This window comes from Cucumis melo, chromosome 3, assembly GCF_025177605.1.
Source record: "Cucumis melo cultivar AY chromosome 3, USDA_Cmelo_AY_1.0, whole genome shotgun sequence".
In the NCBI taxonomy this organism is placed as follows: Eukaryota; Viridiplantae; Streptophyta; class Magnoliopsida; order Cucurbitales; family Cucurbitaceae; genus Cucumis; species Cucumis melo.
Window position 1 is genome coordinate 29,430,213 of NC_066859.1, and position 22,885 is coordinate 29,453,097.

Below are 22,885 nucleotides of genomic sequence, written 5' to 3' on the forward strand. Positions count from 1 at the left end.
TTTTATTATTAAAATTTTAATAAATGTTATTTAATTTAACAAATATTATACATATATTTTACTTTCCAATAGAAATTCCAAACAAAAGATTAACTTTCCATTTATGTAAAAGCTTTCTTATTCCCCAAGTATCCCAAGAAAAAGAATACATCTTATTTTTCATATATATTCCCCACGTAAAAGAATCGATTCGGTTATAACCATCAATACCAAAATCATAACCCTCACATTGATCAAGAATCACAAAACACGATATGCCGCCACTCTCTAATCTTTCATCCTTCTCTCTGGCCTATCGATCCTCCCTCGCCCGCCGTCAGCCACCAGTCACCGGCGTCTTCCCCCTCTTGAAATGTGCCTTTTCTTTTCACCGGCACCCGCCGCCAACCGCTTCTGTCCCATTTCAACATGTGCATTATCATTCTATGCTTCAAGACCAACGGTTTGTTCCTCTCCAAATCCTTCTTTAATGTAGCTGCACCCATGTTTGTGAGCATTTGTAGTAGTTAACATTTGAACTGTATGTTAAAATGTCCCCTTAATTTAGAACCAAATGGAATCTAACTCAAAAACCCTAACCTAATGACCAAAAAGTACTTTCCTCTTTATTTTCTATAACCATATTATTTTTGTTTATCCTTTTTTCTATTTTTTCATAGTTTCTTTCTTTTCTTTTTATCATTTTTATTTTTGTTAGGTTTAAGAAGATTCTAAAATATACTTTTAATTATTCAAAGTTAATTTATTGATTTTAATTTTTAGACACATTTTTTTTCTAAGCAAACAAAACTTGTAAATAGATGGAATTTATAGGTTTTGCAAGAAAAATATTTACATAGTACCTTAAAGGAATTTGATAGATTTTTCCATATTTTGGAAATAGTTTCAATCTTTCTTTTACTATATAATAAGTTTCCCTAAAATCAAACATCCATGTTCTTATCTTTTTCATAGTTAATTTATTGATTTTTAGTTTTGGGTTTGGTTCTTAATCAATTTTTTAAAAAAGTTTTACTATCTTTTTTTTTGTTTTTAATTTAGTCACTTATCCAAATACTAATTTTAAATATTTTTAAATTTCAAATACTTTTCCGTGTCTCTTAGATCTGAGTTTTCACCAAGAGCTGAGAAGATTAAACTATTGAAGTCACTTGTGGATGAAGATGCAAAAATAAGGTATCTCTCTACTTAATTATTCCTGAAAACTATATTATTCTCGACTTAATGAATTTTTAGTGTTCAGGCCTATTTTAGGCTTTTTCACAATTAGTAATTAATAATTATGAAAATCATGTTGTGTTAATCTTCAAATCAAATTGAACATTTAAAATATTAACTTTTGTGTGTGGGTATATGTCCAATACCAAAAGGGATGAGTGGAAGAAAGTTGTGAATGGAGGACAAATGAGATCACAATCCGACGTGGCTTTGAGCATTGCGAAACGGCTTCTACAAGACAATGGAAAAGACTCCAATATTGTGTTTTCGCCATTGTCAATCCAATTTTTGCTGAGTCTTATTTGTGCTGGTTGCAATGGCCCCATTCTTGATCAGCTTCTGTCCTTCCTGAAAGCAAACTCCATTGACCAACTCAACCACTTTGGTTCATTTATAACATCCAATCTCTTGGCCGACGCCTCTTCCACCGGCGGACCTAAACTCTCATTTGCCAATGGACTTTGGCTCAACCAATCACACTCTCTTAAGCATCCTTTCAAACATATTGTCGAAACGTATTATAAAGCCACCCTCCGTCAAGCCGATTTTTACACTAAGGTACGAGTTAGGCATTGACAAATATCGAAATGACGTTGTTCTTTTATGACTTGTAATTAATTGTTTTGATAGGGTGAGGATTAATTGTATTGATAGGGTGACGAAGTGATTTTGGAAGTGAACTCATGGGTTAAAGACAAAACTAAAGGACTCATTACCGATATCCTTCTCCCTGGATCCGTTGATGGACTAACTCAGCTCATTCTTGTAAATGCACTTTACTTCAAAGGGGATTGGAAAAATGAATTTGATGATTCAGAAACAAAAGAGGGGGATTTTTACCTAGTTGATGGGAGTTCCATTAAAACGCCTTTTATGAGAAGCGGGAAGGATCAATATATAGCAGCATACGATGGGTTTAAAGTTCTTACAATGCCGTATCGACAAGGCCAAGATGATAAAGATCGTCGTTTCTCCATGTGTATCTTTCTCCCAGATGCCAAGGATGGATTGGCATCATTGATCGAAAAGGTAGACTCTGAGTCCGGGTTCATGGATCGCCACATTCCGCACAAAAAAGTTGAAGTGGGTGATTTCCAGATTCCCAAGTTCAAAGTGAGTTATGAATGTGAAGTTTCGGATTTGTTGAAGAAGTTGGGATTGGTTTTACCTTTTGAAGAAAGGAGTTTATTAGAAATGGTGGAGACAGAAACAGGGGAAGTGAGCTTTGTTTCAAGCATATTTCACAAGTCAATCATTGAAGCCAACGAAAAGGGGACAGAAGCTGCTTCTGTTCATTTTGGATCAGCTGTATCTAGTTCGTGGCGTTTTGTAAACAGAACAGACTTTGTTGCTGACCATCCGTTCTTGTTCGCAATCAGAGAAGACGTGACACGAACTTTGGTTTTTGTTGGCCAAGTGTTAGATCCTACTCTGGGACTCAAACATTGAACTTTATCGTGTCTTGATATAGACTGTTTGTTGTTTACCTTCTAAGTTTTGTTTGGTATTGTGTTTGCATTTAAGACTATGATACGCTTTAAGGGCATAATCATTCTCCTCATCGTTCACATGACTTATGAAAACGAACTCGTCCTTTGACCTTGAGATGATACGGTGAAGTAATTTGTTTCTGCTCCAAGAGTGACAGATTGCACCTAGAAATTTTCAAGATATCGGCGTGCCTGACAAAAATGTCAATATGCAAGATTTCTCGAATCCAAATAATGCTGCATTAAGATCCCTAAAAACTGAAATGAAAATGGAGTTGAAAGATATATTCAGAGACCTAATCATATTAAATAACAATTATGTCTAATATATTAGTAAGACATCGAATAGTAAAGGAAGAAATTTGAAATTAGGATAGCGTGAAAAATATAAAACAAAATAATTACCAAATAAAAAGGATAAAATCAATTCTAATATAAAAAAGATACGATAGATACCATAATTTATTTTGAGTTTAAATGATTAATCGATAATAAAAATTTATAGAAATTTATCACTTACAAACTTTAGTGTATATATTTTATTATAGAAATAAAAAAAATTTTATAATAAATACTTAGGGAGTTTTACTTACTTTTTTCACATCAATATTCACTTTTCTATTTTATCTCATTTGATCTCTATTATATAGATTATATAGGCAATTGATTATCAATAAATTTAATTTTCCTTGATTCCAATAAAAATTCCAAACAAAAAATACAACTTTCCATTTATTTCAAAGCTTTCTTATTCTCCAAGTATCCAAATAATTAAAACTATTTTACTTTGTCGATAATCCTACATATAGAATGTCCATAACACCTTCACATTCAAAAATCACATAACTCACTACGTCATCCTGCTGTATATTTTATTTTCGCTTTCAAAAGTAGCACATCTTTCTAAGATGCAAACTACAACGGTGCTGGTGCAGTGGCCCCATTTTGGATCAGCTTCTTTCCTTATTAAAATCAAATCCCATTGACCAAGTCAACCACTTTGGTGTTTCCCCACGGCATGACGCAATGATGATTTCTTAACAAAACGACAGTGTTTTAATCTTTATATATATCTACAACTTTGAAGCCCATTTCTCATTGACTAATTTTGTAATAATGGAGGACATGAGACAAGCAATCAGAAACCAAGGCGATGTGGCTTTGGCCTTCACAAAGCGGATTCTTCTCCAAGAAAAGGAAGAAGCCGACAACTCCAACGTGGTGGTGTCGCCATTGTCCATCCATTTGGTGCTCAGCCTTGTGGCTGCTGGTTCCAGTGGCTTCTTCTTGGATCAGCTTCTGTCCTTCCTTAAATTCAGCTCCCTTCACCAACTCAACCAATTTGCTGCTCAAATCGCATCCATCGTCTTGGCCGATGGCTCTTCCAGCGGCGGACCTCGCCTCGCCTTTCCCAATGGAGTTTGGGTTGAGCAATCACTTCCTCTCAAGCATTCTTTCGAACACCTTGTTCACAATGTCTATGAAGCTAATCTCTGTCCCGTCGATTTCAGGACTAAGGTGATTTACGCTACCCTTTCTTCTTCCATTTCATATTCATATAAATTCTCACATAATTTCAACAACGTGAATTGCAAAATCAACATTAAAAATCAATTTGTTTGGAAGTAATAATTTGCCTTTAAATTCCTATACTTTTAGTCTTTATTATAAAAAAATATTATTAAAATTTATTGAAATTTGTTTATCAACTATAAAAAGTTGTGTTATTGAAACTTAAAAAATACAATCAATTTAACTTCTGAGATTGTTATTATTTTGTAAAATTATGGCTCAATTCTTCTTAGATTTTCTTTTTATGTAAATTAATGAAAACCAAATTAATGTAAATTATGTAATCAACCTTGGAGTTTGAGATTTTATTGGCTAAAAGTTATCAAAAATAAGCGTAAATCAAATTAATGTAATCAATTTTGAAGTTTGAGGTTTAAGATTTAATTCTTCCTTTTATATGACATAAATGAAAAAGTTAATAATATTTTTTTTAATAATAATAAAAAAAGTATTGTTCTAAATTGCTAAGCAAGTTATTTGAATTTTGTGTGGGGTTTGAAATAGGCTTGTGGAACAAGTTTGAGTGATGGTTATGAATTAGTCTATTTTTCAAGTCAACTACACTAAGTCGTTTCTTAATATTTTAGAAGACAGTCAACGTGTATTGATATTTCAAACATAAATTAAATATTAATTCACCGCTACATTGATTATTACTAAATAATGTTACTAATCTCATTACTCTATTTTTTTTTAAAAAAAAAAGTTTAATGAAGTGACCTCGGAAGTGAATTCATGGGCTGAGAGACACACAAATGGGCTCATCACAGACATTCTTCCCAATGGTTCGGTTACTCGTCTGACCAGACTCATCCTTGCAAATGCACTTTACTTCAAGGGCTCTTGGAAGCAAAAATTCAAACCTTCAGAAACCCAAAATCAAGAATTTCATCTTCTCAATGGAACCACCATTGAAGTCCCCTTTATGAGCAGCCAAGAAGAGCAGTATATAGCTGCTTTTGATGGCTTCAAAGTTCTTGCATTGCCTTACCAACAAGGATTCGACCAACGTCATTTCTCCATGTACTTCTTTCTCCCAGACGCCAAAGATGGATTACCATCTTTAATTCAAAAACTCAATTCTCAATCCGGGTTCATCGACAACCACATCCCGTACAATCGAGTTCGAGTTGGCAAATTCAAAGTCCCAAAATTTAAATTTTCATTTGAGCTCGAAGTTTCTGATACTTTGAAGGGGTTTGGATTGACAGTACCTTTAGCTGGGTTGTCAGAAATGTTGGAGTGTGAAAAAACAAGTGGAGAGCTTTATGTTAAGGATATATTTCATAAGTCATTTGTTGAGGTTAATGAAGAAGGGACGGAAGCTGCAGCAGTTACGGTTGTTGTTGCTGAAATTCAGTGTTTGCGTTTGCCTTCTAAAAGTATAATGGACTTTGTGGCTGATCATCCATTCTTGTTTGCTATTAGAGAAGACAGAACAGGAACTTTGCTTTTTGTTGGGCAGATGGTAAACCCTCTTAATTAACTACTCTTTACTTTGAAATTTAATTTCACTGCTATGTGTGAATGTAACTTTGTAATAGTAATGTTGTTCTTTAAGAAAAAAGTTTGTATTGCAGTAATAATATGATATATACTGTTGTATTCCAACAAGGTTCTCTTTCAAATCGAAGATTTAAATTCACCTATTCTATTTTTTCGTATTAAAAATAAAAATTATATTATTCACTTCTAAGAATTTATCTTCAAATTATATAAAAAAAAAAAGTGTAAAAATCCCAAAGAATATAATGTCTAAAAGCTCATTCAATTCAAAGTGAGATTATTCAAGAACTTCTATCCCTATCCCTATCCATATTTCGAACTAAAACAATTTACTATTTAATTACAAAATAAAGAAGATAAAATTATACATTTAGTTTATCAATTTTAGTCGAATGCTTTTTTTTTCTCTCACTTCAATATGATTTTTTTTCAAGAAAATCACGAGTTTCATCTATAGAAAATGAAAGATGGAAAATTATTTTATTATATTAAAATTAAATTTTATATTTAATAAATTGATTATTGTTTTGAAAATTTAAACTTATTTTAGTACAACAAGGATAAATAATTTACGGTTAAGCAAGCTCTTGTTAGCAATATTAACTAATGTAAATAAAATAACAATTTCGAATTCCTATTAAATATAAAATGAAAATTTAAGAATCTTAAGCGAAAAGAAAAGTTCAAGGATGAACTTGTAATTTAACATGAAAAAATATTCTCTAAGATATTTGCAATTAAAATTTATATTCTTTATGTCAAAACTAATGAAAATGAGTAGAAATTGAATTGAGTAAAACTTTGCAATATTGCATTCATGCAAGTCTTAATTTGATAAATAAAAAGTTTTATGATATTGATACCATACGAATGGATATAAGTTTGTGTTGAAAATTCATTGTTATTACTTTTTCTTTTTGGCTAAATAGAAAAAGATAAAAAAAAGGTATTAAAGAAAAATCTCTACCGCCACGCAACGATATTCTCCACGCGCAACGCACGTGAGATGCTGATCAAAAGCCTAAAGTCGGTCGGTTCCATGCTTTCATTCAATTCTCAACGACCGAAGAACGACTTGGAGTTCCAAATTCCCGTTTTCGATTCATCCGTTTCTAAACCATCGATTCCTCCGGCTACCGGAAAATGGATATCAGAGAAACGATCAGAAGCCATGGCGACGTCGCCATAGCCATCACCAAGCACCTTCTCCTAAACGAAGCCAAAGCCTCCAACGTTGTCCTCTCGCCCTTGTCAATCCATGTCGTTCTCAGCCTCATCGCTGCTGGTTCCAAAGGTCCTCCGCTGGATCAACTTCTTTCCTTCCTCAAATCTAACTCCACCGACAACCTCAACTCCTTCGCTTCTCAAATCGTAGCCACGGTCTTCGCTGATGCCTCTCCCAGTGGCGGACCTCGCCTCGCATTTGCCAATGGGGTTTGGGTTGATCAATCACTTCCTCTCAAACCTTCTTTCAAACAAGTTGTGGACACTCTTTATAAAGCCAAGCTCAGCCAAGCTGATTTCAAGACTAAGGTGATTAATACACTCTTCAGTCTTAGCCTATTTGATTTCGTGCTCATATTGGAGTTTGAGGAAAATTGGTTGGAAGTAAACTGGGAATCAAGTTTTATGTTTTCTGTTTTATTATAGTTTAAGTTGGTTTCTGTTTCTATTGAATATGAAACCCGATATAAAAACATGGGCAGAGTTAAGTTACGTGCATGTTTGGAAGTGATTACATTGAAAGTCACTTTGATACCCACCTTTAATCACTCAAAATTATTTAATGTTTAAGTTTACAATTTTCATGGACTCACTATTGGTTTGGATCACTCCTAAATCATCTTCTTTTGCATTTTTGACTCTATTACTGCAACAATATGGTCTGTTATTTCTAGAATGAAGGATCCCCTCAATAAAATTTGGTTTGCTCTGCCTGTATTGGATCTTATTTGGCAACTTTATCATGATGTTGTTAATCATTTGTTTGGTTGAATTGAAAGGCTGTCGAAGTGACTTCAGAAGTGAATTCATGGGCTGAAAAGCAAACTAATGGACTTATCACAGAGGTTCTTCCCCCTGGATCAGTTGATAGTCTCTCTAAGCTCATCCTTGCTAATGCACTCTACTTCAAAGGGGAATGGGAAGAGAAATTCGATGCTTCAAAAACAAAGAAACAAGATTTCTACCTCCTTGATGGAAGTTCAGTGGAGGTCCCCTTTATGACCAGCAAGAATAAGCAATATATAGCTACTTTTGAAGGATTTAAAGTTCTTGGATTGTCATACAAACAAGGATCTGATCCACGTCATTTTTCTATGTACATCTTTCTCCCGGATTCGAAGGATGGATTGCCATCTTTGATCCAAAAACTAGATTCCCAATCCGAGTTCATCGACCGCCACACTCCATATGAAAAACTTAAAGTGGGTGAATTCAAGATTCCGAAGTTCAAAATTTCTTTTGGGGTTGAAGTTTCCAATGTCTTGAAGGGGTTAGGATTGGTGTTACCTTTCTCTGAAGGAGGTTTGATGGAAATGGTGGAGTCCCAAACGGCTCAAAACCTTCATGTTTCAAAAATATTCCACAAGTCATTCATTGAGGTTAATGAAGAAGGCACAGAAGCTGCAGCTGCTTCAGCTGCTGTCATAGCATATAGGAGTTTCCGTCCAGTGGACATAATCGACTTCGTTGCTGACCGCCCGTTCTTGTACGTGATCAGGGAAGACAAGACAGGATCTTTGCTTTTCATTGGGCAGGTGCTAAACCCTCTTGTCCATTAAATTTAACAATAGATTGGTTCTGGAGGATCAACCTAAATAACTGCAAAAATCTTGTCACACTCAACTCTCTTCTAGTTGTAGTAGATATATCAAAGGCATTTTTTAGCATGTCCTATGATTATATGTATTATCTATAATATGGTGTTATTGCTTGTTTTATAACACTGTAGCATGTTCTCTGTTTGCTGAACCGTGTTTTTGTAAGTCCATCCGTTTAATGGATTCTTTTTTATATAAAACCAATTTTCATTTGATGATCATTTGATTAGTTTCACTCAAGTTCTTTACTGTATTCATCTTTGTCGAGGACCAAGTAACAACTTTATAGGAAACAAGTTTAGCGAGAACTACTTTTTTCAGTTTTATATAGAGTTTGTAAATATTTTTAGATTGCATTTACCAAAATAAATAAAAAAATTATTGGCAAACAAATATTATTTATAAGTTTAATATTTCAAACTTAAACAATCAAGAGGAAACGATGCCTTTTCGCAACTCAATTTAAAACTTTTCTATTAAATAATGTTTCCTATTTAATTTTTCAAGTAATATCATCTACATTATGTAATTCCAGTTCCCATGTTAATTGTTCATTATCTTTAACATCGACTGTGGACATCAATTATCAGGGAAATAACATAAGCGTGTAAAATATTAGCACTAGCAAAGAACTAAACACAACCCAATTTCTAATATAGACAATATATGGCATAAGTGGTTTTCTTGTGAAGTAACTGAAAGTAAAAAGAAGAGAAAAGGCCAACAAACGCCCTCTTACGTGTACCTTCAATCTACCAATTTGCTTCCATCGGACCTTTCTGCATTAGTGGTTTGTCTCTACGAAGATTACATATATACAGGGTAAAACTCTACCAACAAAGCTAACTCTGTCTCGAATAGAGGAATCTGGAAACAGACTTTGTACTCAGTTTAAATATAGTGTTCAAGCAGAAGAACCAATGTGGAAAGCACAAAATACAGCATCCTCAGCTATACAATCCAACTGGACATGCTGGAATCAGAAACTAAATGACCGTCATGATCTTTTTTTCTCATTTTGGTGTCGAGCAACTTGAGCTGTTTTTTGATCCATGGAGGATCTGTTGGCCGAAGCCACAGGGCCTCATTAGTACTCTTGTGCGTGAAGTCCGGTCCATTTGGATTTGACTTTTTGTTCCTGTTATCCCACCATTCATGTGGACTACTGAAAAACACTTGCCACAAATACAGGCGTTCCACGTAACTACTCCTACAATCACGTCCTGTAAAAAAAAGAAGGTGATACGAGAGTTAGATTTATAATCAAAAGAAGATTTAAGGACAAAATATGGCCTGCATGGCTGCATTCACCATAGCATCAATATCAATAAAGCATGAACAATTATAGATAAATTATTGTTAATTGGCCAAGTATAAGGTGAAAAATAAGATAAAGATGGATGGAAAATTTTAGAGAGGTAGATTCGTGAGTGAAAGTAGAGAGAAAGGGTACTAAATAACAATTAATAATAATGACAAATGAGCCTGAGTGTGTTTGAGTGCTTAAGTGTGCTTGGAGCCCAGGCTCTCGCCCAAACATGATTGCCGATTGGAGAGCGTAGGTGCACCTTCAAGAACAGATAGAGGAAAGACAATGTGCTAGAAAGATAAATTGGATAGAATGAATCTTTCAAAAGAATAAAATAAAGTTCTTCGTAAGTGATTTCAACCATTTCAATGAATTAAACGATGCGGTCTTGTTTCTGCATAGTTTTGCACATATGGAGGATCCAAGGAAAAGTAAAAAGGGATTCTTTTCTCCGCAGTCTATCTACTATGGATCATATATATTGAACACTCTTTTTCTGAAAATTGTTCCCCTAAAATGAGTTTAGTTAATTGCGGAACACAGCTTGGTACACTTAGTGGCGCTTGAAAGATTAAGAAATGTTAGAGATCAAAGAAAAGTGAATTAAAGTCCCAGGTTTTTTTTTTTTCCCAAAAAGCCTTTTTCCCAAACCAGCCCGCTGTTGAAACTCCACCTTCCACTCCTCCTTTATGTTATAGATCGCATAAATACTTGCCAAATAAACACAAAGCGGACTGCCATCCCACTAAATATGATTTTGGGATGTTTCAAGCAAGAAAACTCTTCCTCGTTTACTTTTCAGATGCCATGGGGGAAATACTCTCAGCATCACGTTAGTCAAATTCACAATACCATTGTTCACGCAACAAACTGAATTTCATTCAGTCAGCGGAACTGAAGTAATTTAAAGCAGAAACAAATTAACATGTCTTATTTATTTCTATGCATAACTAAAATTTCAATCAACTGAAAAGACAATATTCAAAATGTACCTTCTTCATGTAGCATGCCTACAGAATTTTGACTTTTTGAGCCTTGATCATTACGTGTAATGCAATTCAACTCCGAGACAGTTAACTGCAGGAAAAGCAATTAGAATTAAAGAAAAAAATATAGGTACTAATCTGCAGGTATGACCGCGTTGAATATGTACAAGCCTAGCTAAAAAAAGCATTACAGGAAAACTTAAATCTCAGGGAGCTGACTGATTATGTTTTTTGTCAAAAGAAAAAAAAAAAAAAAGACTTCAACAGAAATTACAGTGAGGACTTCCAATTACTCCATGAGGCAGTTAAACCATATCTACAGAAGGAACTAGTAAGGATGATGTAGCCGGAAGCGATCCAAATGGAAGGATGAAATGGGTAACACGTTTTAATAGTAAATAACAGAGGACAGTATCTCAATTGGAAGAATAAAGACAATACAGTGCTTCAATCCAACTCATCTATCAAATTACAAACACATCTTTCAGTATCCACATCCAGATTGAAGTTTATGTACAGCAAATCTACTGCCACTTTCCTGAATAACTTAGCGGCAAGTTTTTTAAAGTAATGGTCAGAAGATCCAAAGGTTTAAAAGGAAAAAAGAATCCCAACCCTAACTGGAAAGGAGATCAAATGCCAATACAAGATTAATATTAAAAAAATAGCTTGTTGAGTGACCGTTGCATATTAGCCAAGGTATCGAAAGATTAAAAAAAAAAAATAGTCCTCATCCAGATGCAAAAAGGAATTTAGCTCCTGAACAAAGGATAAGAAGTCAACACGATGAGTAAAGATGCAAGATAAACAATATGAAAAATGTTCCAAATACAAATTAAAAAAAGAAAAAAAGAAAAAAAAAAGGAATATCTGCATGTGAATACTAAAGTATCTAACCCGGTAAGATAAAGAAGACGTCCCGGACTTTGCTGCATTCTTATAAGACTCTAACGTACCAGCAACATAGATGTAGTCATTGGGTTTAAGACGTTCAATCCATGATTCAGCCATCTCTTTCTGCAGTCTCAGAAAAATCCTACAAACATGCATTTATAAAATCATTGACCAATACAGGGGAATTTAGTCGCATACTGAAGGGGGAATTTCTTACAGCATTATCCAATCCCAGAACGCCAGAAAGATAAACTGGGACTGGAGTTGCAATTAACAAGATAAAACCAGCACGCGACGGGATAAACAGAGGGAACTCAAAACTTATAGGTTCTTGATCATTGAAATACATCTAACAAAAAGAAAGACCCGCTATGTATATTCACTCAGCTTGAATGTCTATCAAGCAAAAGAGCTAAAATAAAAACAGGAGTGGAACAAGGCAGTTGAATAAAACAAAATAAAAAGTGATGTTCATACAGCATCTAATAAAACGACTTGTTTCAAAAATTACATATACTACGGAAGAAAGTACCTAAAACTGCTGTTAGAATCTGGAGAGACTTTGGCACGAAGAATTGTCCAAGCCATAACTGTGCGACAGTTCCAGGTAATCACTTTAAGGGGCCGTTCAACTGTACCATAGAAATTAGCAGACTTCCACGTAAATTTCGGCTGATTTTTGTATACAGAACCTTGCTTCTTTGCTTCAGTGGCGACAGAGTTCATTGATTTAGTGGTTAATGATGAAGACGAAGAGAATAACGCTACCGATGGCGAAGGCGAGGTAGTTACTGGTCTAAGGGAAAAGAGAAGGCGAACGGCCTTCATAGTAACTGAAAGGCGATGTGGAGGTCCGGCGACGGTGATCAATCTAGTCTAACTTTCTCGGCAGAATTTTAAGACAATTTCGAAGAAGTACTTGGCGGCATTTCTCTGACGTGTCCGTTTGCTGTTCCAGTGGGTTCGCCGCTGTCACGCGAAGGTTAGGGTTTATATTTTCCTTCAAAAAATAAAGAGAGAAAGAAAAGCAAAATTAGGGTTTAAGACTACTTTGAAGCTTGCGCCAAAAAACTAAAAATGGACATAAGATTATAACCATCCTTGCAACACTGTTAACTATTTAACAATTCTCAAGTAGCTCTATAAAAAGTATTTCAAAAGTTTACTAAATTACCCTTTTCTATAGTTTATCGTTTTTACTATTTTACTTTCAAACTGTCATATTTACTATTTTTTATTAAATTAAAATAGTTTATACACACAACGAAATATTATTATAACTGAAATTAAAATTAAAATAATCTATATCTTAAATACACATACTGAAGTTGATTATTATTATGGTTATGGACAGTTTATATTTAATAAATAGATTATTTTAGTTTGAGTTATATTAGAATGTGTTTCAATTTGAAGGTTTGAAATTATATTTTTTTGTTGTAGATAATTGAGAAGTACAAACCAATATTTACTGAATTAACGATAATTCGTAGCTATATTAAATGATTAATCGTTTGAAGTTTTATTTACTGTCATTAAACTTTTAATTCTATATCCAGTAAATTTTTGAAATAACCTAACATATCTATAGCATATTGAAAATTGAAAATTCTAATTACTCCCTTACTTATGTATTGAGATTATATTTCCTTCGTTTTATTTTTAGGTTGAGCAAATCTACATGTCTTCCTAATTTTAAAATTCAAAGATAGCTTACACGGATTAATTTTGTAAATATTTTTTTAGTAAAAATAGAAAATTTAATCCATATATACATGTGTACATGTATGTATATATAAAGGGGTAGCAATAACCTTTGTTTATTTATTTATATTTTACTGTTTTTTAAAAGAAAATTATAAAAGAGAAGACTTGGTTTGAAATAGTGATTTGTTAAAATATTTGTGAGATGTTCTTCCAGAACAACAAGGTATTAATGTATAATATCATATACATTATTGTTGATTAAATTCGAATTTGAATGTCGGGGGAAATAAAATAAAATTTGTTAACAGAAGTACTAAAAAATTTTCAGAAAATTCCAAATATAAAATTAATTTTACTAAAATATTAAAAAGAAAAAACAATTCGTTTTACCAAATACTAAAAAGATTAAGAAAGGAGGGAGACAGTGTCCAATACGACTAAGTAAATTAAGACTTTTTTGTCACCGTAGGAATTCAATAATATTATTATAATATAATACCTCAATAAAAGAAAAAGAAAAGGCCGAGTGTTTGACTCGGTATCTACGACTCGGTCATAAATTAAAAATAAAGCCTCAGTGGCGCGTGGTGTGTACAAAGAGAGAGGCTCTCCGTTTCCATGTCGGAAGCGTCGACGCCACTCGCCCATATTGCAAGGGCAAATGTAAGGCACGCGCCATGGTTGACAAAACAATACAATCATGTCTCACGACTTTACCATACGTCCGTACAAACACGATGTCTTTGGACTTACCAACTTTGACCCATATTTATTAATTTAATAACTTCCGAAATTTAATTTCTTTTTTCTTTTTTACTTTTCTTTTGAAGTCAACATGTCGTCTTTTGGGAGCCGAGCAAATCAGTCGTCGTATGAATGTCTCGTTATTGATTATTCAAACCCTAAAAAAAAAGTGAAGGAGATGAAAAATGGAAATAAACGTAGGCGTTTCCTAAGATAGCCCGGAGGCGAATAAAACCGAACCACCGCCAAATCTGGTTAAAGGCAGTTTATAGAAAAAGCAAAAAAAATTTCTCCCTTTTTTCCCCCTTTTTACTTTTCCCGGGAAAAGGAAAATGGGGAAAAAAGACGGTGAGATTGTGCCAATGTGGCCTTAACCGACGGACGGCGGCGGCCTGAAGACCGCGACCAGCTTAGCAAGATGCCTTTCTTTCACAAAAGCGCTTCAAATTCTCGGCTTCAACAGAAGGTACCCGATTCTGATTTTTCCGATTTTTCCGATTTTTCCGTTGGTCTACCGGAGCCGTTCGTTCAGCGGCGGCTTACCAGACAGAGGAAACTCCGGCATCTTACGGATCGAGACGTTGGCTTTGAACAACCCCGATCGCTTCCTGATTCACCCGATATGTCGGCAAAATCTAAATCGCCTCTTGGGGGTTCCGAACGTTGGTCCTCCTCGCCTTCGCCCCAGCCTTTGCCTCTGCCGGAGCTCTTCCCGGTTCGGAGCCCGGAGTCCGGTTGTTGGAATTCTGTTCAAGGACGTGTTGGATCGCCTGATGAAACTCCGGTCCGGTGAGGGTTCTCTTATTTCGACTTGACTTTTGCCGTACGAATTGATGAAGTTTACTTTTAATTTCCTTCGACTTTTGTTTTCTTTTGATTCTATAATGTAAAGGGTAAATGGGTTTTTTGGTCTAATTTGTTTCTTTTAGTAATTCTGCTATTAAAACTGTTAGGAAGTGCTCTGATCATGCGACAACGAATGTAAGTAGAAGTTTTGGCCACAATGAAAGGCGGGTTGCTACAGATTTGACCTTGGAAGTTGTTAATGGCAATTCAAGAGGGACTGCGGCTACCACATTTACGAGCCCTCAAAGTTTCTCGGTGAATTCAGGGAAATTGAATCTGAATAAAGAGTTTCTTTTTGGTTGTTTGGATCAGACTCCAAACAATAACGGCAGGGGATCCCCTACGCATCCGAGTACTGAAAGGGGTAACTACAATTTGACATCTAAGAATTCGTCGTCTAAGAGTGCTCCAACGAGCATTTTACCGAGTCCTGTTGTTAGCCCACGAACATCGTATAATGGAAATCATGTTGTTTCTGGTTTGACTCACCATGAATATCAGGAATCTCCTTCCAATAATTCTCCCAAAGTACCACCCCTTAAAACTGCACTTAGTTCTCAACCCTTTCCTCTCCATAGCCCAACAGCTCGAAGTTCCATAAGTAATTCCCGACCTCCTAACGATATGACATTTCCCCTGCATCCTAAGTTACAAAAGGATAATAGCATAGATCGGTCTGAAAGCCATGCTCATGTCAATGCCCACCCATTGCCCCTTCCTCCTCCGTTAGTGGCCTCTTCACAAGCATCTCCACAATCTCTTCCGTCAAATGTTCATCATGTTATTGAGAAGCCATACATTTCATCGATGAAAGGTCAGTGGCAAAAAGGAAAGCTAATTGGGCGTGGTACGTTTGGAAGTGTTTATCTTGCAACCAACAGGTATGAATGAAGTCCAAACTTAGCACTATTGTTATATGTGTAATTAGGTGTGTAATGATGTCTTCCTCATAGTTACTTTCATACTTTCCAGAGAAACTGGAGCCTTATGTGCAATGAAAGAAGTTGACCTCATTCCTGATGATCCTAAATCTGCTGAATGCATAAAGCAACTAGAGCAGGTATTAAGTCATGTACTTTCTCGAATCCTTATTTAACCCGCATGTGATTGTTGATATTTTAGTTAATTCAGAAGATTTTCTGTTCTTAAGGGAGATTCTTGAACGGAGATGTTTGTGAGCAACCTAAGATCTTTATTTCTCTGTCTTTACTATCATTAATGAGCATATAACTCTTAGTGGCTATTCAAATCCTACTCGAGAGGACCTAGCTCATATGAAAATCTCAAATAGGAACTTACTTTTGTTTAATGGTGCACCGTACACATGTCTGAGGATATGTTTGGAAGTGATTCTAAAATGGTTTAAATCACTATCTTCATTTTCAAAATCAATATCAAATATGTTCTTTATCTTTTGAAACTAATTTAAGTGATATAAAAATGCAGTTAAGAGTCTAAATTTTAATGTTGAATTAATTTCTAGTGATTAAAAGAGTATTTATCACTATGAAATTATTTTGTCCCTATAAACATGAGGAAGCTGCTTATAGCTGTACAAGTCACTCTAAAGCTTCATAAATTTTATCCACATATGTTGCTCTCTGTGAATTGGAAAGACTAGATGTATGAGTCTCTACTATTCTTCTTCTGATCATATCATCTAGGATTCTTCCTGAGCTTTCTTTTTAAAGCGCTTCGATGCATTAAGCAGCACCCTCATGATGTTTTCCAGCCATCTAACTCCTTTCTTTTCTCAGGAAATTGAAGTTCTTAGTCATCTTAAACATCCGAACATTGTACAGTATTATGGAAGTGAAATAGTAAGGGTTCTGGCTTTTATCTCTTGTATCGGGAATTTCTTCTACCAGAATTGACAACTCTAATAGTTGGGCTCATTTTTGGAATGTAGATTGGTGATTATTTCTATATATATTTGGAGTATGTTTATCCTGGGTCAATAAATAAATATGTTCGTGAACATTGTGGAGCCATTACTGAATCTATTGTTCGCAATTTCACTCGCCATATTCTATCTGGACTGGCTTACTTGCATAGCACAAAAACAATTCACAGGTGCGTGAGTCAGAGACAAATTCTTTCTTCTACAAACAAACGATCTCTGTGAAAAGTTTTTCATTCCCATCGTTAAACACGATATGAAATGGCAAAATATATTTGATGGATATGTTTTTGCTTTCTCTAAACTATATTTATTATACTTCTTTGTGAAAATCTTTCTCCATTTTATTGTTATTTCTATAGAGATATCAAAGGTGCAAACTTGCTCGTTGATTCATCAGGCGCTGTCAAACTTGCAGATTTTGGGATGGCAAAACATGTGAGTTTTCAAGTTCTAATGGATATCAACTAAATTGTTTCCAATAGTTTGTTCCTTCAGAAGTCACAGTTTGACCTCCTTTTTGCAATGACTTCTTTTCAAGAACTTTGATCATTGTATCCTCATAGGAATTATTAATACCTTGGAAGAGAATGAGATGTTGCAGATGCTTCAACTCCCACTGTTACTATTTGACTATTTCAACTTGTGTGCTCTAATTTTCATTAATTTTCTAATATTTGTTCGTCTGTTCTCAGCTGACAGGGCAGTATGATCTTTCTTTGAAGGGTAGTCCGTACTGGATGGCTCCGGAGGTATGTGTCGGCAGTTGACTTTATTTTTCAAACAGCATATTCTCGTATAACTCTGAATTCATTTCATCAGGTCATAAAAGCTGCTATGTTGAAAGATGCCAACCCTGATCTTGCTTTGGCAGTTGACATTTGGAGTCTGGGTTGCACCATAATTGAAATGCTGAATGGAAAACCTCCGTGGTGTGAGTTTGAAGGGGTAAGCCTGTTATGTAGTTTTCCTTCTTTCTATTTTCTAGACCATTGAAAGAGAGAAAAATAACCATCTTTATTTGTAAGGAAAGAGATACAGAGAACTATAGGTGAGCATAACAAATGCCAATAAAAACAGAACAAAACAAATCAAGAGGTTTTAAATTACAAGTTTAGTTCCTTAATTTTGAAGTTTTAAAGGTTCTTGAAATGTTAAATAATTAATTGATCGATTAGATATAACTTTGAACTTTGTCTAATAGAACCATTAAATTTCAATCTTATATCAGGTAGATTTTTTTAGTAAAAACGTCGAAGAGGTCAATGACCTACTACACACATTTAAAAGTTCAAGGATTAAATAAACACGAATCGCAAAATTTACTAACCTTGTTATTTAACCAAAATAAACTTAAAGCAAAATGAAGTTTGCAGCTAAGCTTCCCTTTCTCGGAACATTGTAGTTGAACCATTCATTACTTTTTCAACTTTTCAGCATCAAGCTATGTTCAAGGTGTTGAATAAAACCCCACCTATCCCAGAAAAGCTATCTCCTGAAGGGAAAGACTTCCTCCAGTGTTGCTTTCAGAGGAATCCAGCTGACAGACCATCTGCCGTGGTGCTCCTTGACCATCCTTTCTTAAGATCCTCAAGTGACTCAAATGTTTCGATCCCAACGTCAGCATTTTCAACAATGAAACTCTTGGTTAGTCTTACTTTGTACAACTTTATTTATTAGTTTTATCACATCAAAACATCCCATTAATTTTCTCTTTCAACGCTCTCCCAGGAAAAATTGTTAAATCCGAAGGATCCCCTTAATCCTAAAGGAGATCAGGCACAAAACTCCCCTGGAACTTCGACTTCAAATGACTATTTGACGTGCCGTAGGTAGCTATACTAACCTTTTGCTCATCCACTTATGAACCATAATGATTAGCTTGTAAACACCTTTTTAGTTTCTTCTTGTTGTTTCTCAGTTGTCCTTAGATATTGGTGTCAGTTCTTGTAAGTTTTCATTGCAACTGACTCCTTCTGTTAACCAAATCACAGCCCTTCAACAAACATTTCAAGCAACATTCCTGCAAGTGCAGTCGTCAACCATCACTTTTCTATTTCAAGGACTCATAAAAGGGAAGTGCCGCACCTCTGAGCTATGGTTGTGGACATTTACAGGCAAAATACTCGACGGAGGAAATTACCCACCGTCTACATAAGGCACACGAGGCTGGGATAGAGTTCATCTTTCCCCCCGACTCGCTTTAACGACAAAACTCATTCAAGTGAACTCTCACGACAGGTCTTAGAAATCACCGAACCTGAGGTCCTTGTCAATGTTCGAGTGATCGCCCTGACATATTTTTTGTACTTATAGAAAAAGCATATAACCCTTGAAAGATGGTACTAGGAAAAGAAGAGTATATAAGCATTCTTTTTGTAATTCTATGAAAGGGAATAGATTTGTATCTGTATATATTTAGTTTGCATCGGCGCTCTCATTTGCTACAATGCAAACTCAAACAAAGGCTCTTTAATGACCTTGACATCTCAGTAGTTCTAGCTCCCCTTTTTTTCTTGCTCGGTAGACTTAAATTTCTCTCTTCTAAACCATTTCAAGACCAAGCAACAGCAAAAGCTATAGATGGGCTGAAAATTCCCAAGAACATGGAAGAAGCTGTGTTCGGTTGTAGAAACAAATTCTATCTTAACGATCACGAAACAGGCTGCTGAAAATGTATCAACAGGTATCGTTTATGTTTGAAAAAAAAACCCTTTTGATCTCTTTTGATATCCAAACTTCATTGATTCAAAATCCATAACTGTGTTTAATCATGTGGATTGGAAGTTTTAAGATGCATAACAAAGCAAAAAGGAAAAAGAAAACCAAAAAGGAAAGAGAAATGAGAGATTAGAAATCAGAGGCTTCACGTGACAGTACTGGCATTTCAGCCAATGTTACGTAGCCAGTTTCTGTAGGGCTGGAACAGATTCCATAAAATTATGCTCTGTTTGCACTTATTATTTGTTTTTTATCCATTTTTATAGTTAAAAAACTGTAACTTTTGAAACTATGTATAGTTAAGGTTTCTTTTCGGTAGATTCTTTACATGAGCATGAGCAAGAGCAAGATATAGGCCTGTAAATAGCTCATTTGGGTCATTTGACAAATTGTTTATTTATTATTTAAAAAGCAAAAAGAAAGGCACAATCTGGGAAAGAGATTGGACTTTTTAACACTCCCAAAGATTCCAACTTTTCTGATTACGTTGCCTTTTTCTTTTCGTCCTTTTACAGTGCTCAGGGTTCTTATTGTTTCCATCAAAATTACAGTAAAAGAAACATCTTTTTCTCTATTGGTCACTCTTTTGCCCTTCTCTTCTTCTTTACTCCATCTTTGATATCTTCTCGCCATTACAGAGTGACTTTGTTTTCTTCAGGTTCGGATTTTGCTGGTAAAAAGAAAAGTGTAAATCTTGTGGCCGTCGCCGGAGCATTACATTAGAGCTCTTGCTCCGGCCAAATGTCATTCCCAATTGAACAACAATCTCCGCCGGGATTGCAGCAAAATTATGTCGGCCATCCGGGTAGCGGCTCCGTCGGTCCGGTCATTGGAGTCCTCGTCGTCATCATTGTGTTTGCCGTCGTCGCCGTCGTTGTGGGGCGGCTGTGCTCGGGAAGAAGCATAATGGGCTATGGTCATTTCGACTTGGAGAGCTGGGCGGAGACAAAATGTTCCTCTTGCATTGACGGAAGGATTACCCCACCACCGCCGAGGGTCGATGCCTCCACCGCCGCTGCCTCCTCTCTCCCGGCAGGGACAATGGCGGTCGGAACCCAGCAAGAAACTAAGCAAGAAGAACCAGCTTCGCAAAACCCATCTGCCAACGCTTGATTTCTAAGATGGAAATCGTTGATAATTGGATTATTAGCTCAAAATTTTCTCTGTAATTTTCATTTTTTTCCCCTTCATTTGATTCTTTTTTCTTCCGCTGTCAGAATTAGAAAATTTGTGAAACTCTCTCTTAATTGTAATGCCATTTTTCTGTCAGCTTTTCTCCATCAAGTTCGGAAGTTTGATTTTCAGTTTTAGTATCTATTGCGCTTTAGAGAGAATGTGTTGTTTGATCGAAATTTTGGTCAAGAGCTTCTTGTGTTTGAATTCACGCTTTCAATGAGGATTTTCGTTTAACTTTCGCCTTAAATTTCTTGTTTCTTAAAATAAAATAAAACAATAATAATAATAATAATATTAGAAGAGGATTTTTTAAACAAATAAAAAAAAAGTTAAAATATTGTCGATTTTCAAATCTAAAAAAACCTATGTTGACTTTTAATAAACATTTCAAAACTTCTTAGTGTAAAAATATTATATAAGTTTAGATAAAGTCTTTGATATGATGTGATAATGACTTAAACCAAAAATTTGGAAACAGTGTTTTTAAATATTAAATTTTGAAGCATACAGACATTGTAAATTAAAAAATATTATTTATAATTTACCTTTCAATTGATAAAAGACATGAAGATGATTACAATAATAGATTATTTTAGTTTAGGTTCTAATAATATGTATTTGATATATAAATTTTTCATTTGACTGTGAAATACTAAAAATTGTAATGAATGTAGCATAATAAAACCTATAGTAAATAATAAATATCATGACAAATTAGAAGTTTTGAAATAAATTTATTATTAATTAATAGAGATTGTAATTATTATAGTATTAATGATCTTTGCTTCCAATCATCCCTAAATTTCTTATTTTGTTATTGATTTCTCTTCAGAAAGCTAAAGAAAACAATTTAACCAAAAAGTTTGGAAAAAGAAACCATGATAAAAAAATGAAGAAATGAAAAAAAGTAAGACAAAATGATTACGAAAAGTAATTTTTATATTCTCATCTACAACACAGAGAAGTTTTGATCAGTTTGGTTTAAAATGGAAACACACCTTTACTAGGAAGATAAATAAATAAGGACAGGTTATATTGGGCAGCACTAACATCAGAGCACATTAAATGCGATAATCACAAGTAACAACCAGCTTTTATTCAGCTAACGTGCAGTGGCAGATGAATGCTAAGAATTATGAATTCAGGCGTTTGAAGGTTTTATGTATATTCATTTCAAATACTCAACCACCTTCCTTTCCTTACTCTATCGTCAATGACTATGACCATTCAATTTTCTATCACTTCTTCTGTAGTTTGGTCCCAACAGTTTGGTTAGTTTTAGAATACGTTGGGTTGAAAGATTGAATCTCTCTGAACTAACAGTAAATGTTCGATATAAATTTAAGTTATATGCTCGTTTTAGCAAAACTATGTACAATTTAGGAAGCCGAGATGTTTGTGTGAATATGAGCTCACTGCAGATATTACTCCATACATTCTCTGTAGTGTTCTTGTCCCTACAGCATTAATTAAGAAATAAGTGAAATATAAGTCAAAACTTCTTTTATAAACTTTCATTGAATGAAAAAGTGAGACGTTTGTGAAGGGATAACATGGTCGATTGAAGTTAGTGTTATTATTTGTTTTTTTTCTTTTTTCTTTTTTCTTTTTTGAGATTAGTGTTCAAATCTCTACCCCACGTCTGTTATTATACTCCAAAAGGAGGGAAAAACAAACAAACAGACATATACACCCCACATTTGCTCAACACCCATTTGAAGTGTGTTTGACATAACTACCTGGGTTTGATTTTAAGAATGCAACGTTGGGTTGCAAACATTTGAGAGTCCAACATCCATTGAGTGCAAGTAAAAATTACTTTACTGTAATAGGATAGTCAAGACTTTGTTTGATAACCATTTAGTTTTGATTTTTCGTTTTTTTTTTTTAAATTAAGGCTATAAACCGTAATTTCACCTCTAAATTTCTTGATTTGACCGAGCGGAACTATGAAACCTAAAAAAATAGATTTTAAATTCTGTTTTTTGTTTAGG

At 34.7% G+C, this 22,885-nt stretch overlaps 6 protein-coding genes across 7 annotated transcripts; 5 read left to right on the forward strand and 1 right to left on the reverse strand.

Moving 5' to 3' along the window:
* The first annotated feature begins 212 nt into the window (after nucleotides 1-212).
* LOC103487927 (serpin-ZX-like) lies at nucleotides 213-2,779 on the forward strand. The gene is made up of 4 exons (XM_008446434.3): nucleotides 213-442; nucleotides 1,105-1,176; nucleotides 1,371-1,776; nucleotides 1,873-2,779. Exons 1-4 carry the CDS (start codon nucleotides 255-257, stop codon nucleotides 2,665-2,667), a joined length of 1,461 nt encoding a protein of 486 aa, XP_008444656.1. The 5' UTR covers nucleotides 213-254; the 3' UTR covers nucleotides 2,668-2,779.
* A 1,032-nt stretch (nucleotides 2,780-3,811) lies between these two features.
* LOC103487925 (serpin-ZX-like) lies at nucleotides 3,812-5,908 on the forward strand. The gene is made up of 2 exons (XM_008446433.2): nucleotides 3,812-4,226; nucleotides 4,987-5,908. Exons 1-2 carry the CDS (start codon nucleotides 3,825-3,827, stop codon nucleotides 5,764-5,766), a joined length of 1,182 nt encoding a protein of 393 aa, XP_008444655.1. The 5' UTR covers nucleotides 3,812-3,824; the 3' UTR covers nucleotides 5,767-5,908.
* A 778-nt stretch (nucleotides 5,909-6,686) lies between these two features.
* LOC103487924 (serpin-ZX) lies at nucleotides 6,687-8,829 on the forward strand. Its single transcript, XM_008446432.2, has 2 exons — nucleotides 6,687-7,319; nucleotides 7,790-8,829. The coding sequence occupies exons 1-2, from the start codon at nucleotides 6,930-6,932 to the stop codon at nucleotides 8,567-8,569; spliced, it is 1,170 nt and encodes a 389-aa protein (XP_008444654.1). The 5' UTR covers nucleotides 6,687-6,929; the 3' UTR covers nucleotides 8,570-8,829.
* A 412-nt stretch (nucleotides 8,830-9,241) lies between these two features.
* Nucleotides 9,242-12,915, reverse strand: LOC103487923 (protein OSB1, mitochondrial-like). The gene is made up of 4 exons (XM_008446431.3): nucleotides 12,330-12,915; nucleotides 11,801-11,939; nucleotides 10,910-10,994; nucleotides 9,242-9,831 (listed from the first exon to the last, which is right to left on the reverse strand). Exons 1-4 carry the CDS (start codon nucleotides 12,623-12,625, stop codon nucleotides 9,560-9,562), a joined length of 792 nt encoding a protein of 263 aa, XP_008444653.1. The 5' UTR covers nucleotides 12,626-12,915; the 3' UTR covers nucleotides 9,242-9,559.
* Nucleotides 12,916-14,363: 1,448 nt separating this feature from the next.
* On the forward strand, nucleotides 14,364-19,512 carry LOC103487921 (mitogen-activated protein kinase kinase kinase 5-like). Of its 2 annotated transcripts, none has more exons than XM_008446429.3 (11): nucleotides 14,364-15,037; nucleotides 15,178-15,975; nucleotides 16,067-16,154; nucleotides 16,852-16,914; nucleotides 17,004-17,167; nucleotides 17,357-17,432; nucleotides 17,690-17,746; nucleotides 17,817-17,942; nucleotides 18,432-18,641; nucleotides 18,726-18,826; nucleotides 18,989-19,512. In XM_008446429.3, the coding sequence occupies exons 1-11, from the start codon at nucleotides 14,667-14,669 to the stop codon at nucleotides 19,086-19,088; spliced, it is 2,154 nt and encodes a 717-aa protein (XP_008444651.1). In that variant the 5' UTR covers nucleotides 14,364-14,666; the 3' UTR covers nucleotides 19,089-19,512. The 2 variants fall into 2 exon arrangements, with proteins under 2 accessions (XP_008444651.1, XP_008444652.1); XM_008446430.3 differs by having other exon boundaries at nucleotides 14,365-15,037; nucleotides 15,202-15,975.
* Nucleotides 19,513-20,456: 944 nt separating this feature from the next.
* On the forward strand, nucleotides 20,457-20,828 carry LOC127148705 (uncharacterized). The gene has a single exon (XM_051082913.1). The coding sequence runs from the start codon at nucleotides 20,457-20,459 to the stop codon at nucleotides 20,826-20,828; it is 372 nt and encodes a 123-aa protein (XP_050938870.1).
* The last annotated feature ends 2,057 nt before the right edge of the window (nucleotides 20,829-22,885 follow it).

Excerpts from the sequence above, each read along its gene's own strand:
- LOC103487927 (XM_008446434.3), top strand. The coding sequence starts at position 255 with ATGCCGCCACTCTCTAATCTTTCATCCTTCTCTCTGGCCTATCGATCC. Across the intron at positions 443-1,104 it reads TCTATGCTTCAAGACCAACG|ATCTGAGTTTTCACCAAGAG; the intron begins GTTTGTTCCTCT and ends CGTGTCTCTTAG. Across the intron at positions 1,177-1,370 it reads GATGAAGATGCAAAAATAAG|GGATGAGTGGAAGAAAGTTG; the intron begins GTATCTCTCTAC and ends CAATACCAAAAG.
- LOC103487925 (XM_008446433.2), top strand. The coding sequence starts at position 3,825 with ATGGAGGACATGAGACAAGCAATCAGAAACCAAGGCGATGTGGCTTTG. Across the intron at positions 4,227-4,986 it reads CCGTCGATTTCAGGACTAAG|TTTAATGAAGTGACCTCGGA; the intron begins GTGATTTACGCT and ends TAAAAAAAAAAG.
- LOC103487924 (XM_008446432.2), top strand. The coding sequence starts at position 6,930 with ATGGATATCAGAGAAACGATCAGAAGCCATGGCGACGTCGCCATAGCC. Across the intron at positions 7,320-7,789 it reads AAGCTGATTTCAAGACTAAG|GCTGTCGAAGTGACTTCAGA; the intron begins GTGATTAATACA and ends TTGAATTGAAAG.
- LOC103487923 (XM_008446431.3), bottom strand. The coding sequence starts at position 12,625 with ATGAAGGCCGTTCGCCTTCTCTTTTCCCTTAGACCAGTAACTACCTCG. Across the intron at positions 10,995-11,800 it reads CGTCTTCTTTATCTTACCGG|TTAACTGTCTCGGAGTTGAA; the intron begins GTTAGATACTTT and ends CTTTTCCTGCAG. Across the intron at positions 9,832-10,909 it reads AGGCATGCTACATGAAGAAG|GACGTGATTGTAGGAGTAGT; the intron begins GTACATTTTGAA and ends TTTTTTTTACAG.
- LOC103487921 (XM_008446429.3), top strand. The coding sequence starts at position 14,667 with ATGCCTTTCTTTCACAAAAGCGCTTCAAATTCTCGGCTTCAACAGAAG. Across the intron at positions 16,155-16,851 it reads GCATAAAGCAACTAGAGCAG|GAAATTGAAGTTCTTAGTCA; the intron begins GTATTAAGTCAT and ends TTCTTTTCTCAG. Across the intron at positions 17,168-17,356 it reads AGCACAAAAACAATTCACAG|AGATATCAAAGGTGCAAACT; the intron begins GTGCGTGAGTCA and ends TTATTTCTATAG.
- LOC127148705 (XM_051082913.1), top strand. The coding sequence starts at position 20,457 with ATGTCATTCCCAATTGAACAACAATCTCCGCCGGGATTGCAGCAAAAT.